At 47.6% G+C, this 13,203-nt stretch overlaps 1 protein-coding gene across 4 annotated transcripts; it reads left to right on the forward strand.

Moving 5' to 3' along the window:
* The first annotated feature begins 1,416 nt into the window (after positions 1-1,416).
* Positions 1,417-6,635, forward strand: SPRY1 (sprouty RTK signaling antagonist 1). Of its 4 annotated transcripts, none has more exons than XM_068680671.1 (2): positions 1,417-1,576; positions 4,393-6,635. In XM_068680671.1, exon 2 carries the CDS (start codon positions 4,448-4,450, stop codon positions 5,408-5,410), a length of 963 nt encoding a protein of 320 aa, XP_068536772.1. In that variant the 5' UTR covers positions 1,417-1,576; positions 4,393-4,447; the 3' UTR covers positions 5,411-6,635. The 4 variants fall into 4 exon arrangements, with proteins under 4 accessions (XP_068536772.1, XP_068536774.1, XP_068536773.1 ...); XM_068680673.1 differs by lacking the exon at positions 1,417-1,576 and adding an exon at positions 2,556-2,914; XM_068680672.1 differs by lacking the exon at positions 1,417-1,576 and adding an exon at positions 2,955-3,200.
* The last annotated feature ends 6,568 nt before the right edge of the window (positions 6,636-13,203 follow it).

Below are 13,203 nucleotides of genomic sequence, written 5' to 3' on the forward strand. Positions count from 1 at the left end.
GCTGCAAGAATTAGTATGTATAGCACACCTATATAATGCTGGTTTTTCATCTTTACTTAAAACAGAGTTGTTGGTTTTTTTTTGTGTGTGTGTGAAATAAAGCTAAAGTATAGTGGGAGATGATAGATTTGCACTGCGAAGCGCTACACTCCCATAGTAACTTTTGTTATTTTTTGGTGGTTATTTTTGTTCTTCAGTAGGAATTACTGTTAGTTGGAAGAGTGGTAGGTTCCAAAGGTTTCAGATGGGTTTCAGAAATTTCAAAAGTTAGCTTTTTGCTTTCTGCTTGTGGTGTGTCTGAGAGTGGTTTTGGTGAGGAATCCCATTTCCTAATCCCCCTTGCAATATTAGTAATGAACTGGCTTATTTTATGGCCATGTTTGTCACTTGAGCCTCTGTGATTGGAAGTTCATCTGTCTGATTGATAGTTCATCTGTATCAGATGATACATCCGAATGATATTTCAGAATTGATAGTTCATCTGTATTTATTTCATGGAGAAATACATTGTTGAACTCAATTTTTTGTATAGTGATTGAAATTAAAAAAAAAAAAATGTGGTTTGGGTATTTTCTTTCCAAGCCTGGTGAAGATTAATGAAAAATAATTGCACTGGGACAGTGCATGTGGTCTGGGTGGACAGGGGGTGCTACAGCAGAATAGCTTTGCATGGCTATTTTCTTGTTTGTAAGGATTATTTGCACAGGTCTTTTCTTTGCACAGGTATTTTCTTGTTTGCAAGGATTGTTATTTTGTAAGGATGGAGGTTCCCCATAAGCAGCTTTGAGTATTTGTAGTGTGTGTGTGTGTTTTTTTTGTTTTCCTTTGGGATAAAAGATGGGAGATCTTCACCTTCCTGTAAGAGATTTTAAAAGCCAGTTAGAATATTTTGGATAAACTTGGGACCTAGGGGATGGTTAGCCAAGTAGTGAAGCGCCTCGCACGTCCCAGTAGGTTGCACATTCTTAGAAATAACTCCCCAAACGCTGATTTCCTTTAACATCCTTTCCCCGCGTTCTTCAAGGTGCCTCTAAACGATATAACCGGGCGGCTCAACGCCGAGCCTCGACCCCCGCAGGGCCGTGCCGCAGCCCCCCCGCCCCTCACTCCGCTGCCCCTCCGTGCGGGCCGGGCCCCTCGGGGCTCCCGCTCCCCCTGCTGGCCGGGCCGGGGGCGGCCACCTGCGGCCGGGCCGAGCCGGGCGGTGCCGGGCCGGGCCGGGCCGGGCCGGGCCGGGCCGTGCGGGAGGGAGGGAGGGAGGCGAGGGGCCGGGCCGGGCCGGGCCGGGAGGGACTCGGGGCGGGAGGCGGGCGGGCGGCGCGGCCCCCGCGGGCTGGAGCCGTGCGCGGGCGGAGTCCAGTCCGGGATTTCGGGGGCGCCGCGCGGTGACACATCGGCATCACGGGGGCGCGGCCGGGCGGCGGGCGGGGGCTGCGCGCTGAAAGGCGGCGGAGCGCGGCCGCGCTCACTCCGGCGCGGCGGCGGGACGGCGCCAGGCTGCCTGCACTGCCCGGGCTGGACTCCGCGCCGGGGCCGCCAATGTGCCCCGGCAGGCAGGCTCTCACCTCGCCCTCCGGTAAGCTGCGCGCCGCCGGGGCCGGGGCTGGGGCAGGTGCGGGGCCGGGCGGGCGGGGAGGGAGGGAGGAAAAGAGAGCGAAGGGGGCGGCGGGGCGAGCCCCGGAGCCGCTCGGCTGGCGGCGAGGCGGCGGCCGGGCTCGCAGGCTGTCAGGCGGCCGCCGACGGCAGCGCCGAGCACATGGCAGCCGCTCGGCTCCGGCTGCAGCCCCGCAGCCCCGCTCCCCGCTGCCCCCCGCGCTCAGCCCTGGCCGGTGCCGGGAGCGCCCCGCGGAGCCGCCGCGGCGAGGCTCGAGCTGCTTTATGGTCGTCGGTGCTGCTTTTATTAGCGCTGCTGCTGGTTTTTAGCATCGCTGCCAGCCCGGTGTCTGCCTCGGGAGGACGGGCGGAGCGCTGCCCCTCGCAGCAGCCGCGGGGAGCGAGGGGCAGGCGACCCCCGAGGGGCGGCGGGGTGGGCTGCGAGCCCGGCTTGGCCGCAATTAGCGCCTCCCGGCGTAATTAGGGAGGTAATGGGTTTCGGGGCGTGCTTTTTTTTTTTTTTTTTTTTGCGCCTGGAAGCGGCGGGGCGAGCAGGTGCCGGGCGGCACGGAGCGGGGCGGAGGGCGAGGAGGAGGAGGGCGGCGGTGCCCTGACAGAGCCCGGGCGGCGCTCAGCGGCTGGGGGGCTCCGGGCAGACCCGGGGGGGAAGGAGCCGAGCCGAGCCGTGCAATACCGAGCCGTGCTGTGCTGAGCCGAGCCGAGCCGTGCCGGCTGCCCGCAGCCGTCTGCGGGGATTCCCCGCCCCGGCAGCGGCCGTGCCGCCGTGCGCTGGCGCTTTAAACGCCGGGAAGTCCGCCCTCCGCAGGGAGCAGCGACCTCGGGCTGCGCCCTCCCCCTGCAGAAGGCGGGGGGGAAGCCCTTGTTTTCATTCATAACTTTTTTTTTTTCTCCTTCTTTTTTTTTTTTTTTCCCCTCCCCTCCTCTTCCTTCCTCCCCGTCAGCTGCGCGCCCCGCCAGGCTCGCAGGGGGCGCCGCCCGCCGCAGCACCTCGGGGCCGGGGCTCGGCCAGCCCCGGGAGCGGTGCGGAGCGGAGCCGCCCGGTCCCCTCGCCCCGTCCCGCCTCATGCCGGGGGCAGCCGCCGCTGCGAGGCCCGGGGGTGTCCCCCCGGCGGCTTCCCTCGGCCCCTGCCGCCCTCCGCCTGCCCCCCAGATGGCACTGGCTGCCTTTCGCCGTGCCGTGGGATGTGGTTTTGCCTTCCCCCGGGAGCCGGGCTCCCGCCCGCTGCGGCTGTGAAGCTCTCCTGCTGCGCCTTCATTCAGCCTCAGCGCCTGGCGGGGCGGTGTGCGGAGTGAATCAGAAGTGAGTGCGGTGCTCCTCGGCTTCTCTTGCTTGCTTGCTTCCGAAGCCCGTGACCCTAAAGCCCTCGCAGGTGACATTTAAACGTCAAATAAACCTTCGGCTGGCGGATCAGCACGGAGACTTTGCGTCCTGGTAGAAGCTGGTGCTAAGCTTGTGCCAGCGCTCAGGGTGATGCAGATGCGTGGCTACCTGCTAGGATAAGTCCTGCTCTGTCCTTCCCCGTGTGTCCGTGGTGCCTGTGTCGCTCGCATTGCGAACAGCTCCGTGCCACCTGCGGGCTGGAGAGGTGAGACGCTTCCCCACGGCTCTTCCCCACGGGTGCTTTGGCAGTGCTCGATTGCCTAGCGCTCAGCTTGTTGCTCCTGCAGGTAAATGTACGTGACATCTTGCAGGGAGCTTGTCTAGGGCTTTCGGTGAAGGAAAGCAGTTTGTTTTATGTGTTCTCTCTGTAAGCCTGGCTTTTAGGTAGTCTCATGTACGTTTTCGTATGGGTACGGAACTGTCACTGCAGTTTTCCAGCTCGGCATTTGCAACCTTTGTGTTAACAGTTAAAAGATTGAATAGAAGAATTTGTATTTCAGAAGCTTTTAATCAGTTCATCTTGGGAAATATTATTTGTTCTTTGTGTTTTTTTTATTCTGTTTTTTAAAAGTACCTAACTTTTTTTTTGAAACAAATCCTTATCTGACACTTAATTTGTCTTATTCTTTTCTACCTGTTTTTCTTTCACACTCTGCCCTTTGGTCAGAAAATACTTGAAAACAGGCTTCTGTTCGCACCCTTATTGCTTCTGTTTGCACCCTTATTTTAGTTCTATGAGATTTGCATGCTGGATTTCTTGCAGAAAATGTCTCATACGCTTGACAGTGCTGATTTCAAGGCTCTGTAGTGCACGTACCTCACCTTAAGAAGGATACTTACCGAAGCATGCTAGCAAGCAAATCTGTTTAGCTTTCTGATGCTGCAGATTAAGCCAGAAGAGTGAGAATTGTGCGTGCTCTTTATTCTGCTCTGCAGAACACAGCCTGGCTGTGCTCCTTAACGTTTCCAACTTAGTTTTGGGGGCAGACAGAATTGCTCTTGCTAATTAGACATTGAGCTCGGTAGCAAGTGAGAAGCACTTAGTTCCTGTGGCTTGCCAAGCGAGCTTGCAGGTTAATGCTGATTTTTATAGCTATTTTCTTTCTGAATTGTAATTTTAATGGCAAGGGGTCTCCCTTAGCATTCCTCACCTATGATGCCATACCCAGGTTCTCCCCATTGCTGGACTTTGGCCAGATCCTCAGCGTTGTTGTAATCCCCTGCTGAAAGAGATCAGCGCCAGGTGGCTAGGGCAATTTGTGGTTTGCCATATCACTTTTATTTTCAAAAAGTATCCTGTTCTTTGTTCCTCTTTTGCGCTTGATCTTGTGTCTGTATGTATATATGTACACACGCAATGTTTATTTACACTTTCTGACTTCTTATTGTTATTCTAGGGTTTCAGATGCATGCCAGGTTCCCGCTGAATGCCAGAGGTAGAGATCGCTACAGATGGAGCCCCAAAGTCAACATGGCAATGGTGGCTCGTTGGTAGTGATTCAGCAGCCCTCTTTGGACAGCCGGCAGCGGTTGGACTATGAAAGAGAGAGCCAGCCAACAACGATCCTGTCGCTGGACCAGATCAAGGCCATCAGGGGCAGCAACGAGTACACCGAAGGTCCATCTGTGGTGAAAAAAGCTGGTCCGCGGACAGCACCGAGGCAAGAGAAGCATGAAAGGACTCACGAAATTATACCGATTAATGTGAATAATAACTACGAACACAGACCCAGTCACGTGGGGCATGTGGCACATCAGCATAACGCGAGGGCCCCGGTCTTGAGCAGATCAACGAGCACGGGGAGCGCAGCCAGCTCTGGGAGCAACAGCAGCGCCTCTTCAGAGCAGGGACTGCTGGGCCGGTCGCCTCCATCCAGGCCGGGTTCGGGCCACAGGTCCGACCGGACAATCCGGACGCAGCCCAAGCAGTCGTCTTTGATTGTAGATGATCTGAAGGGTCCTCTGAAAGAGGACTTGACACAGCACAAGTTTATCTGCGAACAGTGTGGGAAGTGCAAATGTGGTGAGTGCACAGCCCCGAGGGCCCTTCCTTCCTGCTTGGCCTGCAACCGGCAGTGCCTGTGCTCCGCGGAGAGCATGGTGGAGTACGGCACCTGCATGTGCTTGGTCAAAGGGATCTTCTACCACTGTTCGAACGACGATGAAGGGGACTCGTACGCGGATAATCCCTGCTCCTGCTCCCAGTCACATTGCTGTTCTAGGTACCTGTGCATGGGAGCAATGTCCTTGTTTTTGCCTTGCTTGCTCTGCTACCCTCCTGCGAAAGGATGCCTCAAACTGTGTCGAGGGTGTTACGACCGCGTCAATCGTCCAGGCTGCCGATGCAAGAACTCCAACACTGTGTATTGTAAACTGGAGAGCTGCCCCTCACGGGGTCAGGGCAAGCCCTCATGATTTTCGGAGGGAGGTTTACTTCCTCCAACTTCGATTTTCAGGTTGTAGCTGATTTTTTTTTCCTTTTTTTTTCCTTCCCCCATTTACGGGGGTGGGGAGACTGCTCTTTTGCTTTCTCCCTCCACTTCAAATACACAAGTTCTTCCCTTTTGCATCTTTGTTCTCCTCTTTTTTTTCACTCAACTGAGTGTGGAGTGTTTTACGTAGTCATTGCTGCTCTTTGGTAAGTGTGGACTTAGTATCTGCGTCTGCCGCTCACTTTGGCAGGGTCGTCTGAGTTTGTAACTGAACCACTCCTGACAGAGACAGTGAGGGCTCACTGGGCTCTTGCAGCTTCTTGCTCTGAATATCTTCCCAAAGATGTTTTTCCTTCTCAGCAATTTTTTTGTCGTTAACCCCCTGGGTACCAAGGAGTAACTTTTCATGAGTGAGCTGGATTGTGAAATAACTTCTTGAGTGTTCTCTTCCTGGAGAGGGATGTAAAATAAAGGCTTTACCAAATGAAAGGCCTGATTCTTCTGTAAGCAGCCTGCTTTTTTTTTTTTTTTTTTTGGCCTCCACCTCTTTTGTCTTAACTTTTGGAATATTCTCAGTCCTGAGAGTTAGCTGATTGTTTCTCCCCTTGCTTTTTTTTTTTAACTTGAGTTTTTGCTACACTATGTAGATCTTCACATTGGAGACATTATGGCTGCAACTGTACTCATTTGTTTCTCTTGCTGTCAAATCTTTGAAGGATATTGCTCACTCCACCCTCCTGCTCCTGTTTTATAGTCCATCAGTATCATGTTGATATTAAAGTTGGTGGTGTTCATATATCCAAACAGCCTTCAGGTGTCATTGAGTCACCTAAACGTTCTTGAATCTTTAATATTTCTTGTGATCCTCTGGTTTAGTGAATTTAGCTCTGCTCTGTACTTTATAATTTTATTCTGTTCCCTGTTTTATTGCCTTAGCCACAAATTGTGGTCCTTTTTTGTATATTTTATGTATAAAACACAAAGTTGAATCCCAACTATTTTTAAGACAAAAGTCTGTTAAAACTTTTTTTATTGTAAAGAATATTTATTATGTGAATCTCTATTATTTTATGATATTTATTGCAAAAGACTTTGAAAATGTACTCATGTCTGAATATAACAAAATATCAATACTTAACGAAATAAGGATGACACGAAGAAAGTACATATGTTAACTATAATGCAGAAAATATATTAATTAATGAAAATGGCTCTTGAGTTCTTTTGTTACAATGACAGGTTGTAAGCTACTTTTGCATATTCTGGGTTCTTGTTATTTTCTTCCTCTGGTCAGGTGGTCTGTCAGGTAGCAAGTAACTTCCTATTGATACTTCAAAACCACTAGTCTGTGCTCTAGTTTAGTTTACCTAATTTTAAGTTTGCTAACTGTTGATCAAGTAAGTTTTTTGCAACGCAATGTATGCATTGTGCTCAACAGGGCCAAGAGGTGTAGGCCCTATTTTATTTTCCAGAGCATTAAAATAGTTGTGGAGGAGGAAACCACAGCTTTAAGTTTAGTTTCCTAAAGAATTCCAAATTAAGATGTAAAGATGTAAACCCATTCTAAATTTTCCCACATAGACCTTCTTGGCTGGTTACTTTATGATATAAAGTAGAATTTGGGTTGCTGCAGTTTGCTAGCTTTGAGAGTTGTGTATGTGAGCACATCTATATGTGTGGCTTGTTTGTTTCTCTTCTCATACGTTTTCCCAATGTCAACTGAATCCACCTTCTGTCTTTAAATTAAAGGCTCTTAAGGGTGACCCAAGTGTCACAGCTACTTGTGGCCATTTAACACTTACTCAACAAAACCCCTTTTCAGTAAGAGTGAATGGGGAAGCCTCATTCTTCTGTCCATGTGGGTCAAGGCTAACATCACAATTCTCTTAAAGTAAAAAGTTTATTAAATGGATGTAATTCCACATGGTATTCAGAGTAAGTGGTTCTAGAGAAACTCCACTTAAGGAACTCTAATAATCTGACAACTGTGTCATATTGCATTTTGAAGTCTTCTGCTTTGAATTGCCATGCTCAAGCTGTTCTAACTCCCAGTTTGCTGCTCATTGGAGTAAGCTGGGCTTTTGTAGTTAACAGCATCAAAGCTGACCAAAAAATGGATTCTTTATTAAAGAGCATGTATAATTTCTGTGAGGTATACAGCGAAACCATAATAATGTTACATCTAAGAAACAGCTTGCTTTTCAGTATGTTCTTGGTAATACTGCTCTCTCAATCTCACTTCTGCACATAAACGTGACAAAATTTACAGATGAGGAGCCTTGTGGGGTAGCAGTGTGTGTGTATATATAATCTGCCTTCCACAATTTATTCTTTGTGAGATGAAGCAAAGCCAAGAGAAGAATGTGTCTGAGGAGTAAATGACTTGCTCGGCACTACTTCCTTATCACTGATACTTCTCTAACAGTGGCAGCTGCAAACAGCCCTCGGGAGACAATGAAATCCTTGTCAAACAGTCACCGTTGGTCAGATAGGGCCATTTTTAAGACTGTGTACTGACACTCAGAAATACCGAGCCAATTGCAGTTTCCTAACTGGATGCAATCCAGCTCTGTGTTGAGTATGTTTGCGTGAATGGTGTTAATTATTCCTCCTCTTAAAAAAAAAAAAAAAAAAAAAAAACTATTCATGCTGTTGACTTCTGTCTCTCTCTTTTTCAGCCAGGTGGCTTATGTGGGGTTTTGTTAGGATTTGTTTCTTAGCAGAGCAGAAGAAAGCCCAAAGGACTCACTCACACATAGTACGTCTTTCCGTGACCATCTTCCATTATGAGCTGCATCACACCATTGATCCAGATTTCCGAAGAAATCAACAAAACTATGCTCTAATTAGATTAAATAATCTTTACTAACTGAAGTTGGGAATAATTTGAGACTGTCATTTCTGAAGGGGAACATTTGACTTTGACCTATGCAGAAATTAGGTGATAACCATTCACTGTGTGTCTGAAGCAGTACTCTAAGTGCCAGGTGTTACCCAGAGAAGGCAGCACTGAAGAAGTAGAAGTAAATAGCTCATTTTGTTTCCTTTCCCTTCTTGTTTTAGGTGTTGCATCTCTTGTACTTTACATCCATCTATTTGAGTTCACTGTTGTGTTTGTCAGGGTGCAGGGCGATTGCCTTACTGTACGGCAGTGGCTGTGATGTCTCTCGGGCAGACAGACGGCTTTTTGCAGTGTAGAACCAAGCAGGGTCGTGTGAGGGCAAATTGATGTTTTCCTGGTGGGTGTGTGGCAGTAAGCGAGCTGACAGATGCATGAAGTAATCCTCCACACATTGAAGGGACAGTAGTTAGTTCACATATCCCCAAAGCATCAATCACTATGATCTGTTCTACTGCCTGCAGTACAGTAAGTAGAATGACCACCTACAGATACAGCATCTTCTTGTGAGGGGGTGAACGGGTTTGCTAAATGCTAATGGGACTTCTGATAACCGGGAGACTGAAGTGTAGATTTCAGTCCTTCAGTCCAAATGTTGTCAGCATGCTGTTCAGGTCACTTCCTTCACATCTGTACAGCGCCTACAGTGTCTGAGGTCCAGCTGCTGTAACGATGTAGGTGAAAATTATTTCTTAGCCATTTTCAGATAGCTTTGATAGTTTTCATTTTGAAAAAACGAAGAGTATGTGGTGTAAAAGAATTGTGTATTTAGGCAAGAAGTGCAGCTGACCTAGTAACCTATTTGTATAGGTTGCTGACGGATGTGAGCAAGCTGGCCATCTGGTTGTACGTGGCAGAGTGCTGAAATGTCTCAGTGTAAGATCTGTGAGGAAGGGAAAAGGGAAGCTTCACCAGGCTGGGATTCAAGTCTCTGTTTGTCTAGCATCTCGAGCCCAGTGGCAGGAGATGAGATTTGGAAACAGATGGTGAGTTTCCACGTTCCCTGCCGCGGGAATACATTGTTAGGGTGAGAACTGGAGAGTTAAGGTGTTCCGCTAGAGACAGCTTCGTTACGCTAATGCTAGTGTGGATGATAGCGTTATCCGAGGGGGAATAGTACTTAAGAAATGAAGAGTGCTTGCTCTTGTTTATGGTTCTGTATCGTAAAGACAGGTGGGAGAGGATTAGCTCCTCTCCCTGTGATAAAGCAAATCTGTTAAGAGGGATTAAACGGGCTATATGAAGTGTTTTAATGGACTTATATGAAGTAATAGATTTTTGTCCTGGAGGAATGTTCAGGACTCACTGATACTTCTGTGTTTCTTGTTCTGCTGAAATTACCTCCAAATGCTGAGGAATCCTGATTAATTGTTGGCTTTCTTCCAGCTGGAGCATTTCTGTCAGTCATGGTAGCGCTTCAAAAAACAACCTGGAGTGCAATGTTGTCCTACCATCACACAACTGGATTTACCAGCCTTACAAAGTGCGTGGTTTGCACAGGTGTTGTTCTGATTAGCCTTCATCCCTGGGCAAGCTGCTTTCAGGGCAGCTCTTAAATGTTCCTCCTTCCTAGCTGTGGTTATTTCTCGTCTTGCTATCACTGATGGGAGTAGCTGAGACGTGGCTTCAACCCTCACCAGCGGATACATGGCCATGTGGGGCCTGAGTGAAGTTTTGTATTTATTGGAAGGATCTAAACCTTCTTAAAAACTTCTTAGCTTAAAAACTTCTGAGTCACTCAGAAAGTTGCCTTCATCATGTTCTGCCTCTCCACTAGAGCATGGGCTCCGACTGTAACCAGCACCTGGAGCTGACATGTCGCTGTCCCACAGGGAATAGGGCTGGGCTGTGTGTCGGGTGCTCAACGCAGCCCCGGATCTGCTTTCTGGTGCTGTGTCAGCGTTGTGAAATCCTAATACGGGATCATTTGGGCCCTTTGTGTTCCCTTGTGCTGTGACTACTCCCTTGCAGCCAGATGGGAGCTCTTTTACCACCCATCACCCACCATCAACCACAGTGCCAAAGCCCAGGCCCTCACTAAACACCACAGAAGGTGTCGATTCCTGCAAGCATTACACTTTTCAGTTGTGTTTTCACTGTGTGTGCTTTGAAATGGGCTTTGTTTTCATGTGTCTAGGTAGCAATGTGTAGGTGCAGATCTGCTCTTGCTTCAGCTGGACTGGGAGTACTTGGCTACGTCTGGGTAAGTGCATTCTGTTAGATACTGTGGGCTTTGGTTGTGGTGTTAATGGGTAAATCCAGACTCGGTGTTTCCTAAAGGCTGAAAAGGAATACGTACATGTCAGCCACCATAACAGAAGACAATATGGCTGGAATGAAGCTCAATTCCCGGAGTGGTACCTACTGCTCGGTGTGCATTTGTGACTGAGAGATGCACTGCCATCATTTTCCCAGTGTAATGCCTTCAGCTGCTGCTCCCGCTTCTCCAGGTGAAGGTGTCTTTAGATGAGACAGTTCCTCATGTACTTATTAGTAAATACAAATGTGGGACAGGTTTTCTGTAGGCCACACATAGCCTTAGTAGGTTTACTTATGGAGGTGTGAAACCCTTTTACTTTTTACTTCAAAAAGGACCAGAAAATCGCTGTGATCTTTCAGTATTCTTGATACATCGCATACATATCCTTGATACAGTGCATTTGAAATGGAATCTAAGCCCATACTGTAAAAGGAAAGGAAGCAGTGTGCCATCCCAAAGGGATCACATTGTCATGCATGTTACAAAACTAGCAATCTTCAGCTCGAAAATGCAATTATTGCCAATTGCTTGGTTTTGAAGAAACATCCATTTGTTTAATCCTCAGAGAAAGGTGTGCGTGACAGCTGTGCCTCTCTTGCACTGTCAGCACGCCCTGTTTTGTAAACCTTTGTATACATGTACAGTGCTATGAATCTGAAAACAAATATCCTACAGAACACATTGTCAAAAGGCACAAATGTTCAACAGAGGCTCTACCCCAAAGGGCTGAACCTCATTGTGTTTGTGCAATAGGGAGCACAATGGAGCTCGCATACTGCCTGACCCTTCGGGGCCGCTACCGTAGTATGACTGGTTTTATAACGCAGAGTATTCCTTCTGAATGAAGTCAATGGGTTTACACCAGTGACTAAGTTTGCCAAACATCAGTGTATGTCCATTAGTGTCTCATGTCACAGCGGGCAGTTCTGAATGGGCTTGATTCTGGTGGTAGGGTGTTTTCCTGTTTTCTTATTTTGTTTTTATTAATTGGGATGGTTCATACCACACACAGTCTTACGAATGACTAAGATTCATAAGTGTTAATGTGTTCCTAGTTTATATGATAGAGTAACTGGGAGAAGCAGCTGGAATACCCTAAATACATGCTAGAATTATGTAAGTGATTGACTACTTAATGGATATTTTAAATTGCATTGGCCATCTTCTGTAGAGTACTTCAACTTCCAGACCATCTGACAGTTCTTCCAGTGCTGTGAGAGCTCCTCTTCCACATGTTATGCAGGAAGAAAAGTTGGTGTTATCTGACATGGGAAAGATCCTTTCAAAGGCATCATTTCTTACTTTTGTGGTGTTCAATCTGATGCTTTTGGATCTGCACACTTAGGAGAAGACACTTTAAAATGAAAATGAATAAACCAGTTGCCAGAGAGAAAGGGGAAAGTTCCATGGCTTTTCCCCAACTTGATTTTTAGGAGATGGCATGGTACCTTCTTTTTAACGTTGAGGTATCCTAGCTGCTCCTGCTCAAAAATCCATTTTCAGAAAAATCTATTTCCTATCAGAATCTATTTCCTATCATGTCATGCCATCTCTTTTTAGAGAATAACTGTATGCTTGCTCATTGTTTTACACTGTGTGGAGTTCTTCTGGATGACAAACGCTCTGGCTATACGAGCCATCTGTGCTGCTCTGCTGCTGAGGCACTTGCTGGTTTAATGCACTTCTGCATGCTCGGTCTTTCTTACGAGTCACAGTGAAAGCGATCCTGGTCAGTCAGGGTGGGAAATACAGTTCAGTTGGATCTTGGGATTTTGTTTTGGTCCAAAGTTCAAATCTGGATATGAGCTTTGCCAAAGTTTGACAGTACCTGGCACCTGGGCTTGAGCTTACTGACCTGCAAGAGAACAAAGATATGGAAATATATTATAGTTGAAAATGCATCAGTGCTACTGCATTAAACAAAGGATCATTGTAGGAGCAAGTGATAGACTTATACAAAATCTTTCTGGAGACTCCACATCTCTCTCTCTCTCTTTTTTTTTTTTTTTTTTTTTTTTAATTACGTTTTTTCCTCAAATCTTGAGTTTTAGAGTCCATAGGCTTGTTTTCTCCTTTCCATCTCTTGCCTTACACTGGAGCAGGCGCACTCGCTGTGGTGCTTCCACAGTCATCCATCACTGCTGCCAGGTGCAGATAACATCCCCTGTAATTGTTAATCTGCTGTGCTCTTCCTGCTGACAACCCTAACATACTTGGTAGGGGATAACTTTATCTGTTCAGGTGGCAAAAAGTGCAATAGTACCTCCTTACCAAGTAACTCAAAGCATTTTGTGCTTGTACTTAAATTGTTTTAAATGAACTATGCCTGATAAAGCAGCGCTGAGGGAAATATTTTTCTCTTGCTGCTGGGAAAGCCGAGACCTGAGGGTTGCATGGCATCATGCTGTGAGGCACCAGCACCTTTGACTGGCAGTGTGGTGTTTTACTGTTAAGTCATTCCTCCATACAGAGAGATGAATGAACGGGGAAAGTGCTTAAGGTCTAAACTGTAGCACTTTCTAGAGGGTATTTATAAACTGGGTGTTGTAACATGCCACAGGCTGTGTGTGCACATGCATCCGACTATGATGATTTAGAAGCAATGTTTTTACTCTTG

The sequence above is a fragment of the Anas acuta genome, chromosome 4 (assembly GCF_963932015.1).
Source record: "Anas acuta chromosome 4, bAnaAcu1.1, whole genome shotgun sequence".
Lineage (NCBI taxonomy): Eukaryota > Metazoa > Chordata > Aves > Anseriformes > Anatidae > Anas > Anas acuta.